This window comes from Morone saxatilis, unplaced genomic scaffold (assembly GCF_004916995.1).
Source record: "Morone saxatilis isolate NCDOM2014 unplaced genomic scaffold, NCSU_SB_2.0 Contig19, whole genome shotgun sequence".
NCBI lineage: Eukaryota > Metazoa > Chordata > Actinopteri > Moronidae > Morone > Morone saxatilis.
The window spans coordinates 12,661,417-12,680,841 of NW_023339751.1; the positions used below are offsets into that span (position 1 = coordinate 12,661,417).

The window sequence follows — 19,425 nt, forward strand, 5'->3', positions numbered from 1 at the left end:
TTGCGCTAAGATTTTGAGATGTGCATAAAATTTTAAATATTTTCGACTAGTAAGCACAAGGTGTGGCCCGGGGCAGCCAATCAAATCAAGTAAGATTTGTTACTTTATCTTTTCCTTCTTGTTTTGATGCCAGAAGATGTGAGAGGAACAGATCATGTAAAAGGGAATTATTAGCTCACGTTGCCATAGTTTCATGTAGGTTACTTGTCTTTAGGAAACAGAGAGCAATAGCAAATTTTTATTCCCGTTTATCATATTTGATCACCCAGTTGTGCACGCAGATCCAGTCTACAGGCGCACCAGCCGTTTTTCCCGATGTGCTGTGCCAAGACTTTTTTGAAACGGCTGTGCCTGTAGTGATGCGTCTCTGTCTGATCGTTAGTCTTGTTGTAAAGTGAGAGCCATGTCTGTTAAATATGTGTATGTGTGTGCATGTCATTTTCTGCAACCTTTTCTATTTTAAGTATATGGGTTTTCTGTTTCTCATAGCTGAATTGTTTTAAGACCTCTCATGGTGGTAGTGTCACATAAATACATTAAGCATGAGCTGCAGCAACTTGACATCACTACATTATTGTACCATAGTGATTTTTATACATCCATTTTCAGTCAGGAAATTATGTTTGTATTAGGGCTATGTTTGGGCAAGCCCTAGAGGCAAATTTAATCGCCTGCCAAAGTGATGGGGAAAAGTTAATAGTTTCACCCAGGCTAAAATTAACCCAATTCTGGAGGATGGCAGGGTGATCATTTTATGCCCCGCATTGACAAAGGTATTATCAGCATGCGCACATGTATATGACAAAAAAAACTGTTGTTGTCAACATTTTTAGGATCCCTGTAGGAATCCGCTGCAGCTTTTTTCCTTTGTCTCTTTGACTCTAGTTTACTTTGGCAGGAAAGCATAAACAGTCATGTCGAATTTTATCATAAGTAATTAGTAAGTAGTATTTATACTTAATTATTATTAAGCATTTAGAGTGCTAAGATGGCAGTACTATTACATCCCTCCTCATTTGGTGGTGGCAGTAATACACATATTTTACTTTTGGCAATGTGTGCTGCACAGTGGGTCCCTTGACAGCTGGTGCACATGTTTGTACTGTATTTGTTTATGAGAGTCTGAGTCAGTATGTGGGCACAGCAATCACACATGACAAGTGGAAAGTAAACTTAAATAACATCTCAGAGAACGTGTGTGTTGTGTTTTAGCACCACATAAACTTTTAGAGAAAGTTCTGCTAAACTTTTCTGAGGGTTATCTGAGATAAAATCCCTCTAGTCTTAACAGATGACAGCAAAGTGTGCTCTTACAGTTATGCTTTCCATAATTGCTGCTTGACCACCACTCACTCTGAGCATAAAGACACGTTTGGTTTTAAAATATTGCAGATGGAACTCATCCTCCTCTTCCTCTTAGTCATTTGTGACAGCATTGCTCAAACAGCAATGATGCACTGCAGAGGACGTTGTTGGAGAAAGGTGTAGGCTACTGGATTTTTTTTAGCAGAATCATTGTATACTTTCACTTTATTTCTATTGTGCACTAGGGGAATGTGCACTAAATGTTATACTTTTTGGCTGTGGAGGAAGAATACACACCTAAAAAAAACATTACACAATAAAATATTTGTTACGGGGCTTTCCTAACCATATTAAAGAGACAATACAATTACCAGCTGTTCCATAAAACACAACAGTCAGAATTAGCCATGCTCATTTAATTCACTTGCCCTGTCTTTCTCTGCCCTGTGTTTTTGTATATACGTTTATATATACCTTTCTTTCTTTTTTATACATTTGCTTTGGACTATTGGGGGTCTTCCTTTCTTTTTACTGTATGTTGTTTTTCTTTTTTCTTTTTTTACTGTCACTATATCCAATTTTGTTTTCAACATATTTGTTTTACACAATTAATACAGTTAAAAGTTAAAACACTTCACATACGTTAAAGGTGGTGGACAAAGCTGAACATGTATGGACAGGATCCAAGAATTTGTTAACATGGCTTTTATTGTGTTAGGTTTGGCCTGTTAACAATGTCTGGCTCCGTCCCTGTTTAGCAGCCGTGCGCATGCACTCACTTTTCATTGTTTTTTGAGCAAATGTCTGTAAAAGTCTAACGTTGTTAGGAGAAGTGGTCTTTCATTATCAGGAAACTTGGCCACAGTCTCATTCCAGAGTCAAGGCACCTGAAATACAAAAGGCTGATCTCATTGGTCTTTAGACTTTTAAACATCCAAAACAGGAACTTCACAGGATCTCCGCCAACAAGCTGGCACATATGAAGACCCCCCTGTGCTTTAAAGATAATCAGTAAGATCTTAAATCCCTTTTAATATTAGTAAGTAACCAGTGAAGTGATGCCAGGATATGGGTAATATGCTCTCATTTACTGCCAGAAAGAAACTTTTACCGTTTCCAGAGGAAGCAAATTCAATAATCCAGACGGGACATTACAAAGACAAATAGCAGTCTATAGGTTTGTTTTAGGGAGAACTGAATGCATGCTTGCCAACCCTCCTGATTCTCCAGGGAAACTCACATTTTTTCATTTCCCTCTCCTGGTCCCTCCCTGGGTCACAATTATCCCGTATTTCTCCCAATTTATGACAAACTTTCACTGTACATTGTGTTTAACTGCTCAAATAGACACGCAGAAGAGATCTCTCACACCTCGTCCTCCTCAGAGGGCAGCGGGGTGCACAGAATCTCTGTGCAGGGGCAAAAAATTAATATGAAAAAAAAAAATTAATCAAATGAAAACTGATGAATATTAGGTTATGCCAGATGTTAATGCAAATTCACGCCAGAGGGCCAAATCATTTTGTATTCTTTCCTAAAAAGTATTTTACATAAAAATGCTGTTGCAATGTACTTATTTTGTTATTTGTATTCTACGAAAGTCACCAGAAAGCTAAAAACAAGTCTGTGAAACTGGGTAAAAATACCCCACACCCACTGAGTTAAGGAAGCCAGACCAAAAAAGCTGATGGTCAGTTTAGTAATACTGAGTTTGTTCAACTGGATTTCTCCTGTGCCTGAGTAACAAACTGGGATAGAGAGCTTCAGGGGTTAGAAATCAGGGGTTTTGGCCAGTTATGAGGCTCTCAAGACTTTTTTGGCATTGAGCATCAGCAATAATGGATGTCCTAGAGACAGCTGTGGCCACAGCACATTTGTGTTTGGTCATTGCCCAAGTAAATCTGTGTCATCCACAGAAAAGTGGAAATAGATAGTGAATTAGATGTTGAAAGAGGCAATGTAAAAATATGACTCATACAGTCACTCAGGCCTATGCTAAAGGTTTTACCAGAGTTAAGACTTAAAATGTAAAGTGCTATTTCAGTCTATGTGCAATATTGCAACTGTATCAAACGTTGCACAAAGATGTAGAAAAACTGGAAAAGGCTTTTTTTCTCAGTTGTTGATTTAAGAAGACTGAAACTTTTCAGACATATAGTTCCCATTCATAAAGCCAGCAGTTGATCTGAACAATTTCCTCCAGAACCTTTACCCACAAAAGAAGATCTTTGATACTGGTACAAAATAGTTAAAGTCACTGGAAAAAACCTTTTCAACAGAGGTTTAAAAAAAAAAAAAAACGGGGGAGGAGGGGAAAGGAAATTGTGAGTAAAGAGGGAACCATTAAACACCTGTTAAAGAGAGTGTTCACACTTAATGAATTATAACGGAAATAGTTGTTGACCTATATCCTTCAGCTTTCAGCACAATGCTATCTGTTCATATTAATTGCAGCTATTTTCTCAGGATATTAATTTCAGCCCCCATCATCCAAAAGCATACCATCATTTATACTTTGCTTATTATCCACTCACTTTTGAAGGAAAAGAAAATATAGTTTTCTTATTTGGTTTCGTAGAGATCAAATGATGTTGAACAATTTAAAAATAGTAGGAGTTAGTTCACCCACTCACTCCTGCCTTTGGCAACAAAGTTGTGAGTTAACTGGTTGTTTTTACTCCCAAACAATTATTTCCTTTGGTTTGCTTCCGTGTGGCACCCTGAACCTGTTATGAATATAGATCATGGATTACGCTCAAAGCATATTTCAAACATGCTAATACCAATTAGCCTTATTAACACATTTTTTTCATACAAAACCTGGAGCCCAATCAGAAACAGACCTCCACACTTATCTGGTGCCATCATCTACGGATGCCAACATTATTGATATTTGGGATAAAAGTAAGCCCACTGTGTTGTCTCTGTGGGGTTAGTCCACTCTGAAGCCCAGATCAGAGGCGCCTCTCTGACCAGAGATGACCCTGACTGAGTCACAGGCTACTAAAGAGACAGTGATTTTATTTATTTTGAAATAATGTACATATAAAGCATCGTAAACTCTGGGTAGCACTTTCTTTTACAAGTCTGACTGACCTCTGCATCCTCTTGCCTGTTGAGAACATCAACAACTTTGGTGACTGAGACTGAAAGAGGAAGTGCCCAGAACAGTGGGAGTATTGGCTGTCACAGCAAAAAAGCTGAAGTTCAATTAACTCACGAAAGAAAGGAGACTCTCTGTGCCCTCCCTTGTAATATTATCAGCGGTGTAATTTATGACCCGAGAGTTTCAAAAAGATGTAGCTCACCACTCAAGCTACTGAGGCAGATATATTTATGAAAAGCTGTGTTTCAGATTAATGAAGCAGCAACAGGGAGGTCTTTTGACTTTTAAATTAAATTCCTAGAAGATCCATTTTTCAGACAGAGTTTAGCCCAAGTGAGACAGATAATTATAGGTCCTTGTGATTACAACACACAAATGCATCAAACCCTGACTGCTGCAAACAGGGAGCACAGTCATTAATAGTGGCATAAAAATGCAGCAGTAGGTATTATAATTATAAGGCAAACCCTTCCGTCACACCTCCATCTGTGCTCCTTCTTGAGTATCTGAGAGTCTGAGTGACTCTGCAAAATGGATAAACCTACTTTATCAGGATAAAATGCAAGATGTTATTGGCAGTAATTAAACAGCCCATTAAACTACCACCACCCTCTTAGGTTTGAGTGAGGCATGTCAAGTGCTTTTAGTCTCTACAGTTAAGTTCACTAGCTTGACGCAAAACTATTTTTTTTTGAGAAAACATAGTGTACTTTGAATCACCAGCTTACTATAGACACATTGTTAATTACATGTGAAATGTGTTGAATGCAAATGAGATATATTAAGGCAATACTGAAACAAAATCCACCAAATACTTAAGCTCCCAGTATAAGTGTATGTGTATGTGTATATGTGTTTTCATGCTTGGCACCTGTGATTTTGCTCATGAGCTTGACCAGTAACCCTCACATGTTGCTTTATATACTTGTCTTCCTTTTAGAAATGCATTGACATGCGTTTAAATGGCAAATGTTTTCGGTCTAAGCTCTTGAAAAGTGTAGCAATGACAATCATTTTATTACAGATGTAATCAGCCATTTACATATACAATCACAAACTGAAATGATTTTCCCTTACTACTCAGGCATGTACCAACAAGCAGTGTAATGTGTGAACATATTTTATAGTATTGCAGGTGCGTCCTGACAGGTGCATGACATGAATAACGTTATAACAGCAAGGGTTACAAAAATATGCACATAAATCATATATTTGATCCAATATAGTTATGTTTGGATAAAACATGTTACTGTGTGTTTGGGAACTAAATTGGTTATTCTCTTGTTGTCATAGATAGTAATTGAAACATTTTTCATTTTGACACAAAAGCACCGGCACAGACTTATGTATAATATATCTGAATCTAATGCATGGTCTGTATTTTCTGATTTGCTCATATTTTCAGTGGCATAGATGCATCGTGACTGATCACCTCATCTTAATGAGTTATTATTGAAAATTTTTTTTGCTTATTTGATGGCTTATCTGTGAGCTCCTGGTGTTGGAGGTGAAAACTAAAGGTGTTGTCTGTATGTAAGATAGTCAGAAGACAGTTGTTACTTATGTTACAAGCAGGGGTGTGTATTTCTAGCATTCAGAAGCTTCATTATTTATAGGTACAGTCCACCATTTGATACAAAAATGACTGACATACATTTGTAACAATACTATACTCTGCAATTCAAAGCTGATTCAATTCTTTTTCATATATTCGATTTTTTAGTTTTTTAATAATAAAACTAAAAGACTAAAAGTAATTATTTCCACAAGTTTTATATTCAAGAAATACTGAATCAGAAGTACCCCAGAAAGTTAAACTAACACAGGCTGATAAACTGAATAAATTTTTCGCCATTGCATAAGGGGAATGAATTTTGTGGGTCAGTCAGTTTCATCCTTTTGAATTCTGTGTTTTCAGTTATGCTGTATTTTCATAATGCTGTATGGGTACATGTAGCTCTAGATAAAACAGCACATACCAGACAGGCAGAATTGGGACCCATTAGAACAGCAGTCAGCAATCTTTACTTTGAAAAGAACAATTTTTGGCCAAGAAACTACAAAAAAAAAGTCTGTCTGGAGCTGCAAAACATATTTGAGCCTTATAATGCCACTTCTCGGCACAAATCAAGCATACCTAGCCAGCGTAGTTAGTGGTAAAGGCAAACAAATCTGTCTGTGCACTATTTCCCTCCAAGACTTTTTATATCCTTAGCTAGCCTAGCTAGGGAGACTCAAGACTAGTAACCACAGCTATTGAGGTTTTGAGGCAAAATATATAGAAAAAAGCGCAAGGTCTGTTTTTTTTAAAGAGCTGCATATGGCTCTGGAGCCACAGGTTGCGTAATAAGAAGTACTTATACTTAAGTATGACTTTTAATTCCTATTTTGATCTCAGTTAAAATACCTGACCACTTCCCTCTGGATTGTTTTTTTCCATTTTTAGTGAACCACCAGTTGTTTCATAAATCCACTAATTTGGTCACTTAGGAGTCAAGCAATCCTCCGATTTAACAGGCTTTCGCAGGGTTGTCCCAGAGGGCTGCTGTGGCAAAGTTTAATCAGTCACTGATTAAAAGCTGTGGAATATAAACCAGAAAGTGTTGGTGCCCTCAAGGATGATAATTATCAGTGTTATAGATTTTCCCACATAAGATGTGGAAAAGTCTACAGAGATCAGAAGCAGTCAGTCTTCTAGGGCTGTTGTTGAGTGGTCAGGAGTAAATTTTAGAAATCATGTTTTTTTCCTTAAAGTTTTATCAAAAGGGCAAGATAAAAAGACAGGAAGAAAAATTAATTCAGATAAACATTATGCTTCATTAGAATGTTATTCAACAAAATTGCTCCTTTTTCATTTATTTCCATTGCAGCTGATTGTTTGGAGTAATATGACCTTCATCATCCAGTGCTTTTCAGTAATCTTTTTCAGCAACAAAACATTTTGTCACAGGTCTTTTTAATTTGATGTAATTTATTTTCTACCACCATTTTATTAAGAATAAAACAGTGATTGTGAATGCCTTTCTACAAGAGTGACATGTATTAAATGGAGACGTCTCGCCTTCACAGGTACAGTTTTAGTGGAAAACATGCAGATAAATGGCCGTGCCCAAGACCCAGGCAGAACAATATCACTGACGTTGCTGGACAACTATGACTACTGGGTGATACTGGAACCAGCACGACAGAGACTCTACCTAAACAGCACTGGACGCGTCCTGGACAGAGATGTAAGTACAGAACAAACTGTGATCTGTAATGATCAATATAATAAGGCAGTTAACCTTGATTGTTACCAGAATTTCATCTAACAGTAACAGTTTAATCTCTAATTGCCTCATTGCTCCTTCATTTTAATACCAAATGTGAATTCACTTTTGTTTAGCCACAAAGAGCAAAGATACTAAATGGAATGTAGCAACAGAGTTGGTGGTCTTTTGTTTCAGTGTATCATGATAATTTGCCTCTAGTGCTAAATATAGTAAGTGAATTAATAAATGCAGGCCCTGTGTCTGTATGTTATATGTTCACTTCAGTTATGCAGGGTATCCAGTAAACCTGCAGCGAATACAGATCAATCTAAATGACACAGTTTAGGATGTGAGATGTGAAGTGCAGGGGGGTTAGCACTGGGTGTTAAGTGTTGTGACTGCTGTCGGAAAGAAACTGTTTTTGAAATGTGTGGTTAGATTATGTGCACTAAGGGGAGGGAGCTGGATGTGAAGCTACTAATGGGTATATATAAGGCCAATTAAAAGGAGAAGTGACAACAGTGGAGGAGCACATTGTAGTCAAACCTTAGAAGGGGGAGGGGGAGGGGGAAGCTAGACAGCTGCATTACGCATATGGCAACATCATCCTTGTTTCAAAATTCAGATGATGTCTGACAAGTAGCACAAGCTGCTGCTGTACAATGTACATTTGAACAGCCCAGGCTGTTCGGGTCCAGTTTTGGAAACCTGCACCGACAGAGCTCAGAACCAGAACCGACCTGTAACAATTATCTCCAAATCAAATTCTGACCCGACCAGACCCGACCCGTTAATATATGACCTGTGATCCAACTTGTGACCCGTGCTAATGACACGGGTCAGTTGCACAATTATAAGTTTAACATGTGGAAACATTCATTGGAATCATAGGCTAATTAACCAACTTAATCACCAACTACGACTCACTACGCTGCAGCTGGGCACTGATGTCAATTAAGCCCTGTGTAATTCTGCTTAATCCATGTCCACACACATTATTAAACAATATGATGTCCCAGATTACAAACTTTTTTACAAACAATTTACTGGGTTATAGTGTCCTTGTCCTCCTGTGGTTGGAGACCTGTGTTATTGGAAAAGTTTCAGTTAACTGGCGCAACACCTGTTCTCCTGCTGCAGCTTTATGTTTCCTTAGAGAGGATGTGCGAGCTTGTGACTTTCACAACAAAAGGAAATCCTGACTGCTGATTAAATATTTTCCTTTCTGTGCTGTCATTTCATTTCTGATTTCTCCAGAAAAAAGACAAGACGCATTTTTGTTTTCTCCCACTGCCCGCTTGCACTTAATTCATTTTTATATAAGTTATATAAAGAATTTTTTTTTTACCCTTTACACAATGTTTTTGTGGGTACCAGACTTGGGGCAGGACTCTGGCCCAGGCTCACACCTCTTCGTTTCATCAGACATTTTAATTATTTATTACATGTAAAAAAACAAAATCAGGCTCCACAGTCCAGCTTAAAATAAAATAACAATAGCCATGATTTGTTTACTCCAATATCATGCTGGCAACATAATTAACAAGAGGATTGCATAGCAATTTGGGCTGAGTCTTCAATGTGAAGATAATGTCCACCAGAAACATTGTAACAAACAAAGTAAATTGGTTCTAATGATAACCCTCGTGGATGCTGGTAAACATTTTTGGCCAAAATCCTCTCTCCTTTCTTTGAACATTGTGTGTATTGTTTGCTCAATTCTGTGCTGGTTATTTGGCTTGTTTACTGGAAGTATTTGAATCCAGCGAAGGTCAGTGGAGTTTATTATTCTATATATAATGCAAGATACTGTTCTGGGAAGAAAATAAAAACACTTATGTTATAGCTTATTATAGTGGCAGTCAACCGTAGGACTAACTGTATGTTGGAAAAAAGGAACAACTTCCATTGTAACACTTAAATGACATGTCTTTCTTTTCTCTCTCGCAGCCCCCGAACTACATCACCACAATTGTAGTGCAGGTCCAGTGCACCAATGAGCTGGTTGGCACTGTCATTTTCCATGAAGTACGGATTGTTGTGAGGGACATGAATGACAACACCCCTCGCTTTCAGCAGCCTCGTTACTATGTTGCAGTAAACGAGGTAAGGGAGCAACTCCTGTTGTTGGTTGTAGTGGCTTGCATTGCTGTCTGCTGCACAAAACTTTTTGATACCAGTGGGGTCTGCAAGGACTTCCACACATAGTTGCTTTACATCTGAGGCCACTTGGGCAAACAGGTCCTGAAGTGTCCAATTAAGTTGTTGAATCAATGTTATTGAAGAACCTGACTGTCTGATGTCCTGCACTTATTAGTTAGTAGTAGTTTCTAGTCAACTATACATTATTATTATGTTTTAGGTTTGACATTTAAAGTAATCACAACTTATATTTTACAACAATAATGTACAATGTGGGTCTACAGTCTTTTTTTCCCACACTGTGGCTGACACGGACTGAGATACAACAGTCGAAGTATTTGTTCTTTTTCCTCAAGTTTGTACATTTGACACATACGTATTAATGCAAACTGGCAAGTCAGGTTCTTGAATTGTGTTGCAGCCTGCTCTGCAGTCAGTTATGTACATCTTGTGAGCACAAGACAGGATAGCTCCAAAATAAACCTGCATCACCTGCAATGATTCAAGACAATTCATCAAGTCTTCTGACTTTACAGTCATGTGTTTTGAGATTAGGAGACAATTTCCTGCTGAGTTTTAGACAACATCTTTCCTCTCTGTTGTGTACAACTTATGTACATTGCGTGTTTGAACTTCCTATCACAGTGTGTTATCACATCCATATGCAGCTGCGCCAACAGTATAGTGAGTCATTCGACATCGCTGTCAACGTCTCCCCTTGAACAAGCTCCCCTGCCCGCTGCCTGGTCCTGTGGACTTTGCTGAGGGCTCTGGGGAACAGCAATGGTTCTCATACTTACTTTTTGTTATTCTGTCAGCAGTGTGCATAAGCCTTTAGACTGCTGCTGACTGCAACATTTCCCCTTTTTGATATTTTCTTTCTTTTTGTATACTAATGGGGTGTAGTGGCAATAGTAATAGCTATATGCATGAGCTCTCTGCTGTAAGTAGACATACTCACAGGGGGCTGTTTGAGCTGTTGACTTTTCTTTTTCCCCACTCCCATATTTTCCTCTAGCTCACACCAGTTGGAACGACCATTTTCACTGGCTTCTCAGGAAATAATGGCGCTACGGACATTGACGATGGACCCAATGGACATATAGAATACAGCATCCTTTACAACCCCAATGACCCGGTATATGGACAAGTCACGCCATGATAAACACCCTCTACACCATTGTAAATTTCTTCAACAATCATGATTTTTTGCTCACATTCACCTTTCTTTATGTCTTATCATATCGATTCATATCTTTTTCAGGCCTCTAACAGAACAGTGAGTGTCGCAAACACCCTTTCAGGACACATTACTCTGGCGGAGAGGCTAAACTATGAGGAAAGAACTCGCTACCTGGTTTTGGTCCAAGCCAATGTAAGTAAGCTAATCTGAACAATCACCATTGATCGTAAGTGTGTAAGACCATAAGTGCCATAAGACCTTAAAGGCTCAATGTACTGATTTATACTATAAACAGTTTATAAATACGACCTGATTTGTACATGTTGCTGGAGGTTGTCTACCTCACCACTGTGAGGATAAAGAAACTCTTAATGCCACTAAACCAAGGATGATTCTTTGTATTCAGTAGCAGCTGCACATTTCTATGTGTAGAGTGGAATTAGAACATTCAAGGACCTGTTTTTTTTTCTTGACCTCAGAGGGTGTTCCCACCAATTGGGTGAATAGGGGATTAATGTTTTGAATATGTTGCCAATAGTTTGCTGCTTGGATGTGTTCTAGTCCTTACATTGCATCATTTCTATTCCTGATTGTAGTTTTACATCAAGGTTTGGTGGATATTCTTTTTTCAGAGATGTCATCATTGTTTGTCAAACAATCCTTTTTATTTTTTAGTTTTACTGGCTGTGCCTGTATATGCAGCTGCTCCTTCAAACTTGCTACATTTTATGTTTTAATTGATATTTTTTGCAACTTATTGCTGAAAACATAACTTGATTTAATTTTTAGCGGCTAATCCAAAATTGTTAAAATCAACTGGATCAGGAGATTTTGACTATGGCAATGGTTGCGCATGCTGATGCTGCCTTGGATAGGCTATTTCCTCTGGGGTTTTTTAAATCTGTTTTCGGCTTTATTGCTGAATCAGAAAAGGATGGGTGGGGTTTGGATTAAATAGCAGCACTTGTGACGACCAGCCCACCATGGCGGGTGCTGTCGCTCCAGGACGAGACAAAAGAGAGCAGGATAGGAGACATGCTGGCCCAGTTTGGACTTAAGGCTGCTCCTGGCTAATGTCCTGTTTGGATGAAATAGGGGTAGAATGTAGGAACTGCAAACTTTTATTTTATTATACAACCTTGTGCTGTAAAAGATTACATTGATTTCCTTGATTTCTTGAAAAGAGGGATGCTTAAAATGTAATAAGAGATTTTTCAGTTGACAGTGTATGGACATTGCATAAACACAGTTAACTAATTCTAAGAGAATACTAAGAGATTGCTCACAGTCAGCAATATTAGGCTGAGAGGCCTCAACCCTCCAGTGTTTCATTACTACTTTTTTTCATTAAAAGTGATTGAAGATGTCTATGAGACGTTCCGAGATAACTGTCTATATATACCAGAGAAGCTTTGCATATCAGAGTTGTTTTAATTATGGATTTTACTTGAGGGAAGGCATTTTCCTTCACACTCTCGTGAGACAACATGACCGAGAAAATATTGTAACACAAGTAATTGAGTATGAATTATAATGAAGGTGATTTTTTTATTCCTGCTCCGGCCCTTACCATTAGTCATTAGGCAGCAAATGTCTGTTGACCAAGGGCCGCCACAAAGCCACTGGCCAAGAATATAATTTTAATTAGAGAAACTCCCAGGCTGGGATCTAAGAGTTTCCCATTCCTGTATGATCAGTCCTGGAAGCCTTATTGTTTGAAAGTTGAGAGTCTCAGTTGGAAACCGTTAACATGCTTTATATCATTATAATTCACTGATCACTGATTACATATTCACTCACCCTAGCAAGAGGTCAGATCTTATTTTCTATACTATAAACTGGAAGAGGTGGAGTACTGGAGGACAGATATCATTTAGCAGTCAGTCTACTTCCTATTCACTACATTTCCTGCATGAGGGAGCAAAAGACTCAAGCCTTTAGCCTGGTAAGAGGTCCTCCAGGGAGATTTCATTTTCTCCTGCAAGAGTATGTCAGAGTAGAGAAAGAAAGAAGACATGGTATTTACTAGAACTCTGCGCTGCTTGTGTCAAGAGTTCAATTACACTGACAACGCAAAATCTTTGAAGTGCTGTGCTGCTCGCTTCTCAGGATACCCCTCTGCCAAGCAACAGTACCACAAGGGTGAATCTTTAAGGATAACTGCTGTAAAGATGTGTTTTATCGCCAAGAATAATTTTCTTAAGAGGAAAAGGATGAGTAGTGCTGTACCATCTGGATTGAAGTAGTCTGATATTGGACATTCTGTTGACTCATAACAGCCCTTCCATTCAAATGGTCAAGTGGCAGACTTTTTACCTGAGTACTAGTTGAAAAACTCAAAGATATGGTTTTATTATGTAGCAAACCAAACAGGTAACTTAATCAACAACATGCTTGTAATTGGCCAGTGTGTAGGATTTAGTGGCATCTAGCGGTGAAGTTTTAGATTGCAACTAATTGAACACTGCTCGCGTCTGTGTTTGACGATCTGAGAATGAGAATGGGCTGTGTGTGTAGGATAGGATATGGTGGCTGGAAAACTTAAAAAAAAAGGCGAAAGGCCCTATCTAGAGAAAGTGTTTGGTTTGTCCATTCTGGGCTACTGTAGAAACATGGCGGTTTAACATGGTGGACTCCATGGAAGGCAACCTGCAGCGTCTATAGATAAAAATATCTTATTCTAAGGTAATGAAAACACAACGATTCCTATATTTAGATGATTATACAATATACCTCTGAATATTATATTCTATTTCTAATAATACATAAAGTTCTAAATGTTATACACTGGACCTTAAAAATATACAGTAATAAGCAAAATAATTTGGATGTTTATATGCTCCTATACAACCTACTTTTGAATTGTGTATTTTCTATCTTTATGATATAAATAAGTTTTCCCTATTGCATTAAGATATCAAATGTGTTATTTAGCAGTGGTTATGGTCTGTTTCCTTAGCTAACCTGGTATTGATGCAGTGTATAGTGTATTTTTTTTTGTTGTTGCTTTATTTACTGTAGAAGGTATTTAAATACTGTTCTACTTAAAGCATAGGAAAATGTGTTGAAGTACGCTTTCCCCTCAGCCAAACAAATGAAGAATAAAAACAGAATTAAGGCATGACCGTGAGCTTCCATAATGGCCACCACTGTAATATATGCTGAAGAACAGCTACAGAGATATGTCATGGTTTTAACATGTTCTATTGATTTTAGCTCCAGCAGCGTGCGGCCCCAGTGCAAAAAGCAACAAATCGTCTGGGTGTTTGAAGGTTGAAACTGAAAGCCTTTGTTCATCTTCCAGGACCGTGCTCCATACCCCCCCAACAGGCGAACAGCTACCACAACTCTGACTGTGGACGTTCTGGATGGAGACGACCTGGGCCCCATGTTCCTGCCTTGTGTTTTGGTGAACAACACCCGTGACTGCAATCCCCTCACCTACAGTGTTGCTATCCCTGAATTCACTGAACCGGTAAGAACCAGGTAGACAGGCAAGTGTGAACACATTGCTGTTCCACAAGGTCATTTTAACAGCTTTCCTCCTGTTAATAATATGTGCATATTTGTATTATCATGCACGCATGTTGTGTTTTTATCTGCTGTCCTGCGTGTGCATGGACGGTCACGTTACTCAGATTTGTGATGCATTTTTGCTCCATGTGTACATTCCTACTAAATGTTAAACTATGCCACACCTGTTAAATAGCATAATTGTCCGCTTACACTTTGTTTTTGCCTCCACACCTGGAGGCAGACTAAGCTTTGCTGTTTTGTCTCAGCATGGTAATTCCAGGGGCATTTTCTGGTCTGTTGGACCAGCAATTAGAGCTGAAGGCTGAGTTGACCTGGGATGACAGCTAAACACCACTGGAGTTCATAAAAGCAAGAAAATACAGAGAAAGATGTGGCAGCTAAGATAAAGGGTCTGAGGTGGAGAGAACAAGTGGTGCACCAGTAGAAATTGGATATAAAAGGTTTAACCATGTGTTAATCTATGTCTGTCTGTCTATCGATCTATCTATCGATCTATCTATTTACTGTGTATTTCTATGCATTAAAGGTCATTAGAATGGACTGAACTCAAGTGAACTGTGCTGAAATACTGCGTTGGACTAGACTGGACTATAGTGGACTAATTAACAAGACAATCTCAACTCAAGGTCCATTTAGTACTGCTATGGAACATCAATTGGCAAAACAATCTTCACTCAAGGTCTACTGACTTGTTTGTTTTGGAGGTTTCAACTTGATAACACAGCCCTCATCAGCAGTCTAGACTAGACTAGGATATAACTGTACTGAATTGAATTGGATTGGAGTAGTCTGGAGTGGATTGGATTGGATTTAATGGACTAGACTGGATGGGGGTTGGGATTGTGGCATCTTCAAGGCACGAGGGTTTGAATCTTAGCAGACTTCTTTCTGTGTGGTGTTTGTATGTTTTCCGTGTCATAACATAGGTGTTCCCATAATCGGAAGACACACTACAAGAGGTGTGAATTATAAACTCGAACTTTCCCAAAGGTGTGAATGTTCTTGTTTGTGTTTTAGCTCTTGACAAACTAAAAGTCTTATATGTTGGAGACCTGCCAGTATAATTATTTTCACACTTCACACTCACTGTTATGAGGTATAGTAGTTAATGTGAAATAATTACTGCAATGTCGAAATGTTTTTAATAAGTGGAATTGCTTTGCAAATACACGCCAAGTTCCTTTGTTGTTAATTGTTAGCAAACCAACTTTTATTTTCATTAGCGCCAATAACTCGAGCGTGATGAAATTGTAGGGTACCTTGCAAATACTGCTAATGTAGTATTGGGAAAAGGCTGCGTGTGTACTGGGTTGACATGTGACACAGGAGTCGAACTGAATTGAATTAAACTGAACTGAGACAGAGAGAGAGATTAGATAACAGAGAAGCTGGTAATAATGACACAATAAGGACACAATGGGAGATATATATATATTGAGAAAATATAAAAGTTATAGATTGATGCATGTACAGTTTACACATGGACTGCATGTGCATATCTGTAGCTGTGGTTCAGGGGGAGCTGCCATAGTGAGTTGTTTGTCCAGACTTTCCATTTAGAGTTTGCCCATGTAATGTATAATTTATGATAAAAGGTTTGCAGACTGCTAAGTATGCAGGACCTGAGAGCACCGGCTACACAAACCAAAGCTTTTTCATTAGTGTGAGAAAATGTTGGCCTTTCTCCCCGTCTTCCCACTACTCACTCTCTAAACACTACATGGTTTCATCCTCCCGTGGCCCCAAGATGATGTTTGGTGTTACAGACTTGTTACATTTACCTTTACTCTGTGTATATGCTTACATTACTCTCAATAGAATGTCTGTTTTACACATTTAGAATTTAAAAGTATTTCTGGTGTATTAAGTGTTCCATAACATTAACCTCCTATTCCCCTCCTTTTACATTCCTAAAACAGTGAACAATTTAATTTCACAACAGTTCTTCTTTAGGAATGGCCTACATTAGCGTTTGCGATTTTCAGTCAGTTTTTTGCTGGTGTCTGATTTTTCTCCATTCTGCAGTGTAACCATTATGCTAACATATCTGTCCATGGGGAGATTTGTCTTCTCATAATTGATGAGTGTATTGTAATTAATCACAATGGCTAGACAGGCATTATTAAGTTGATCTGTATTTATTTTTTGCCCTGGGGGGATATAATGTGGGCTCTGGAGTCCCCGGGATAATGACTGCTGGAGGAGGGTATTATAGCTAATCATCATTGTGCAGAGCTAGGGGGATTTGATTTAGCGCACCTCCAGACATTGTAAAAGCGAGAGGGCTGGGTAGGGAGGGGTGTAAGGATTACTCCAGAGCTCCAGAGATATAAATATACCCCCTCAGGGAGGGATTCTTCCTGCCAGAGAGCTGTTAGCCATGTGCCTGTCTACGCTAAGGAAGTTTAGCACAGGCTTCTTAGCATGCTTACACATACTGTATGAGCCATATGGAGGCATTTTGCATGAGGAGACGTATTCATAAATGTGATGTGCTAAACATATTCCTACTTAGCCATATGTTGATGCAAAAGTGTAGAGGTAGAGCTGGGTAATTAGTGCTGATGGTGTCTGAGTATGCATGAGCAGGAAAAGTAGCCTACAGCACCACAAACAGATTATTCTTGATGTTAAACGCCATCAGGCATATTTAGAAGCATGCTCATGAGAAACAGATTTAATAGCACTGGCTTATTAATTAGACACTCTAGTAATTGGCCAGTGTGCTATGGATTATGACTGTTAAGGCACTGGCCTGCGTCACAAATTTGTTTCTTGAATTGAGTATCAGAAATATTTCATTTATTGTTTATTTTTAGTTTTATTCCATGTTGGCAGCATTTTTGAATAAACCACAATGTGTAAGACTTTTTCCTGAAAGTGTACCTGCTAGCACAAAGGTGGGGCAAGCACACTCTGGCAAACAGAAGCACAAGAGCAATCTTAGCACAATGTGGTGAAAACACAAACATTATTCAGCGGAATACAGTATCAGCAGGTGGTAGGAGGTAGGTCGAGCTTCAAAAATGGCCAATCACAGCAGCTCCTTTCATTCCCTTAAAAGCAGATAACGAGCAGATTATTGGGTCAGGAAGAGAGTCCAGGGCGCCTCCTCTATAGAGAGTGCTGTTTTTATCTGGAGGAGTTACATGTAATATACAACACATGACATAAGATTATACAGCAGTCAAAATATGAATATATTACAACATTTTCCAGGGCAGATGATATCTAGCATAAGTTTTCTTTTAATAAGACTGTAATTTATGTCTCTCCATAATGAGGCACTCAAAGTTATTTTAGGAGAATAGCTGTGCAACTACATAGTCAACAGAACATAAATGGATTTGCATTTGATTGTCTTGCTGTGTTGACTAACTCTCCCACCCCTTGTTGCAGAGCAAACTGAACCCACTGAATGTGACCCCTCCAATCCGGGCCGTGGACATGGACAGAAACATACAGCCGCCATCAGACAGGCCTGGCATTCTTTACTACATCCTGGTTGGTAGGTTCTTCACATTTCTTCATTGATTTTACACATTTTATGTTCTTTGACTCGGTCAGTATGCCATGACTTAACTTCTGAATGTTCATTCTGGTCTGTTCGTGATGGTATCATAAAGTGAACTCAAACCAAAACTATGAATTCTGTTCTTTATTGCAGGTCATCCAGTCACATACTCAAAGTATTTCACCCTGAACAGAACCACTGCAGAGCTGCGTGTTCTGCAGCCTATTAGCAGGGACTTGTATCAAAGGTTCACGCTCATCATCAAGGTAAACAACAGCATTCAATTTGACTTACTCACCCCTTTCTTGTTGCATTAGCAGAACCAGTGCTAGTTTTATTTAATTTTTTTAAGATTACAGGATGTCATCAGTACTGATTGCAAGATTTACAAAAATTACACCAAACTGAAATCAAACAATAATCTGGTGGTGCTGTTAACTCACAGATGTGCAGAATCCTGTAAGCCTACCAAACAGCAAAACATGCATGAATTACAAATATCCAAAAACCTTTCCTGGGGTTGTAGTGTACAGTCATAAAAAAAAATTGGAAAAGTAATATTCATATATAAAGTGAAATGTCAAATTACATTTTCCTGGCCTGGAAAAACAAAGTTTTTGGAAAACAATTTCAGAAATATTTTAATGCAATTCAGTGAATATCAGTTAAATATGACATGTGTTTTTGAAATCACTCGATTTTGGAGCAGACGAGTGATCCACTTTTAACCTACACTCACATTAGGGTAGTAGTACATTGTCTGGCCTGGAGTGACTCTGAGAGGATTGACCGGATTTATCGTGTCCACTGTGGGTCAGTTGTGAACCAAAAGAGTGAGAAGTAGTGTGACTTTAAATAACCTGTGCTTCAGCAGACAGATATTGAGATATTTTAGTCCTTTTTTCTAGCTTTTGGGTTTCAGTTATGTGTTATGAAATGAGATCTCTCTATCTTGCTTTATCTCACCTGTGCATGCAAACTTTCTTTTTTTGTTGCTTCACACAGACATTTTATATTATTTAAGGAGATCCCTGTACAATAGCTTATCAACACCCTAGTGAAAACATTCTGTAGTTCAATTCCTATGAAGCTTTTTTCCACTATCAGTGTTGTGAACTGTCTTGAATAAGAACAAGGTGTGAACAACTGTGACTAGATAATTATCACATAATACCTATATACCTAAATATTAAATATCAAACATAAATAGATTAAGACATTTATATACATTTTTAATTGGATATCTGCACAAGGTAAGCCCAATCAGTTCAGCAAAAATAACGGAGGCACGCACACTTGCTCTGCTCAAGTGTGCAGACCATTCTGATATAATAGCAGACCGCCTGCTGTAAGCGCCGGTACCTCGCAAACTCATAGTTGTTGGTTG

General features: G+C 38.5%; 1 protein-coding gene across 1 annotated transcript in view; it reads left to right on the plus strand.

Annotated features, from left to right (window-relative positions):
• Window positions 1-19,425, plus strand: part of pcdh15a (protocadherin-related 15a) — a 139,712-nt gene that overhangs the window by 26,314 nt on the left and 93,973 nt on the right. The window contains exons 3-9 of the mRNA XM_035663542.1: window positions 7,481-7,641; window positions 9,613-9,768; window positions 10,823-10,942; window positions 11,069-11,179; window positions 14,292-14,462; window positions 17,924-18,032; window positions 18,192-18,304. Coding sequence (XP_035519435.1) covers window positions 7,481-7,641; window positions 9,613-9,768; window positions 10,823-10,942; window positions 11,069-11,179; window positions 14,292-14,462; window positions 17,924-18,032; window positions 18,192-18,304 — 941 coding nt within the window. The remainder of the gene's footprint in view (window positions 1-7,480; window positions 7,642-9,612; window positions 9,769-10,822; window positions 10,943-11,068; window positions 11,180-14,291; window positions 14,463-17,923; window positions 18,033-18,191; window positions 18,305-19,425) is intronic.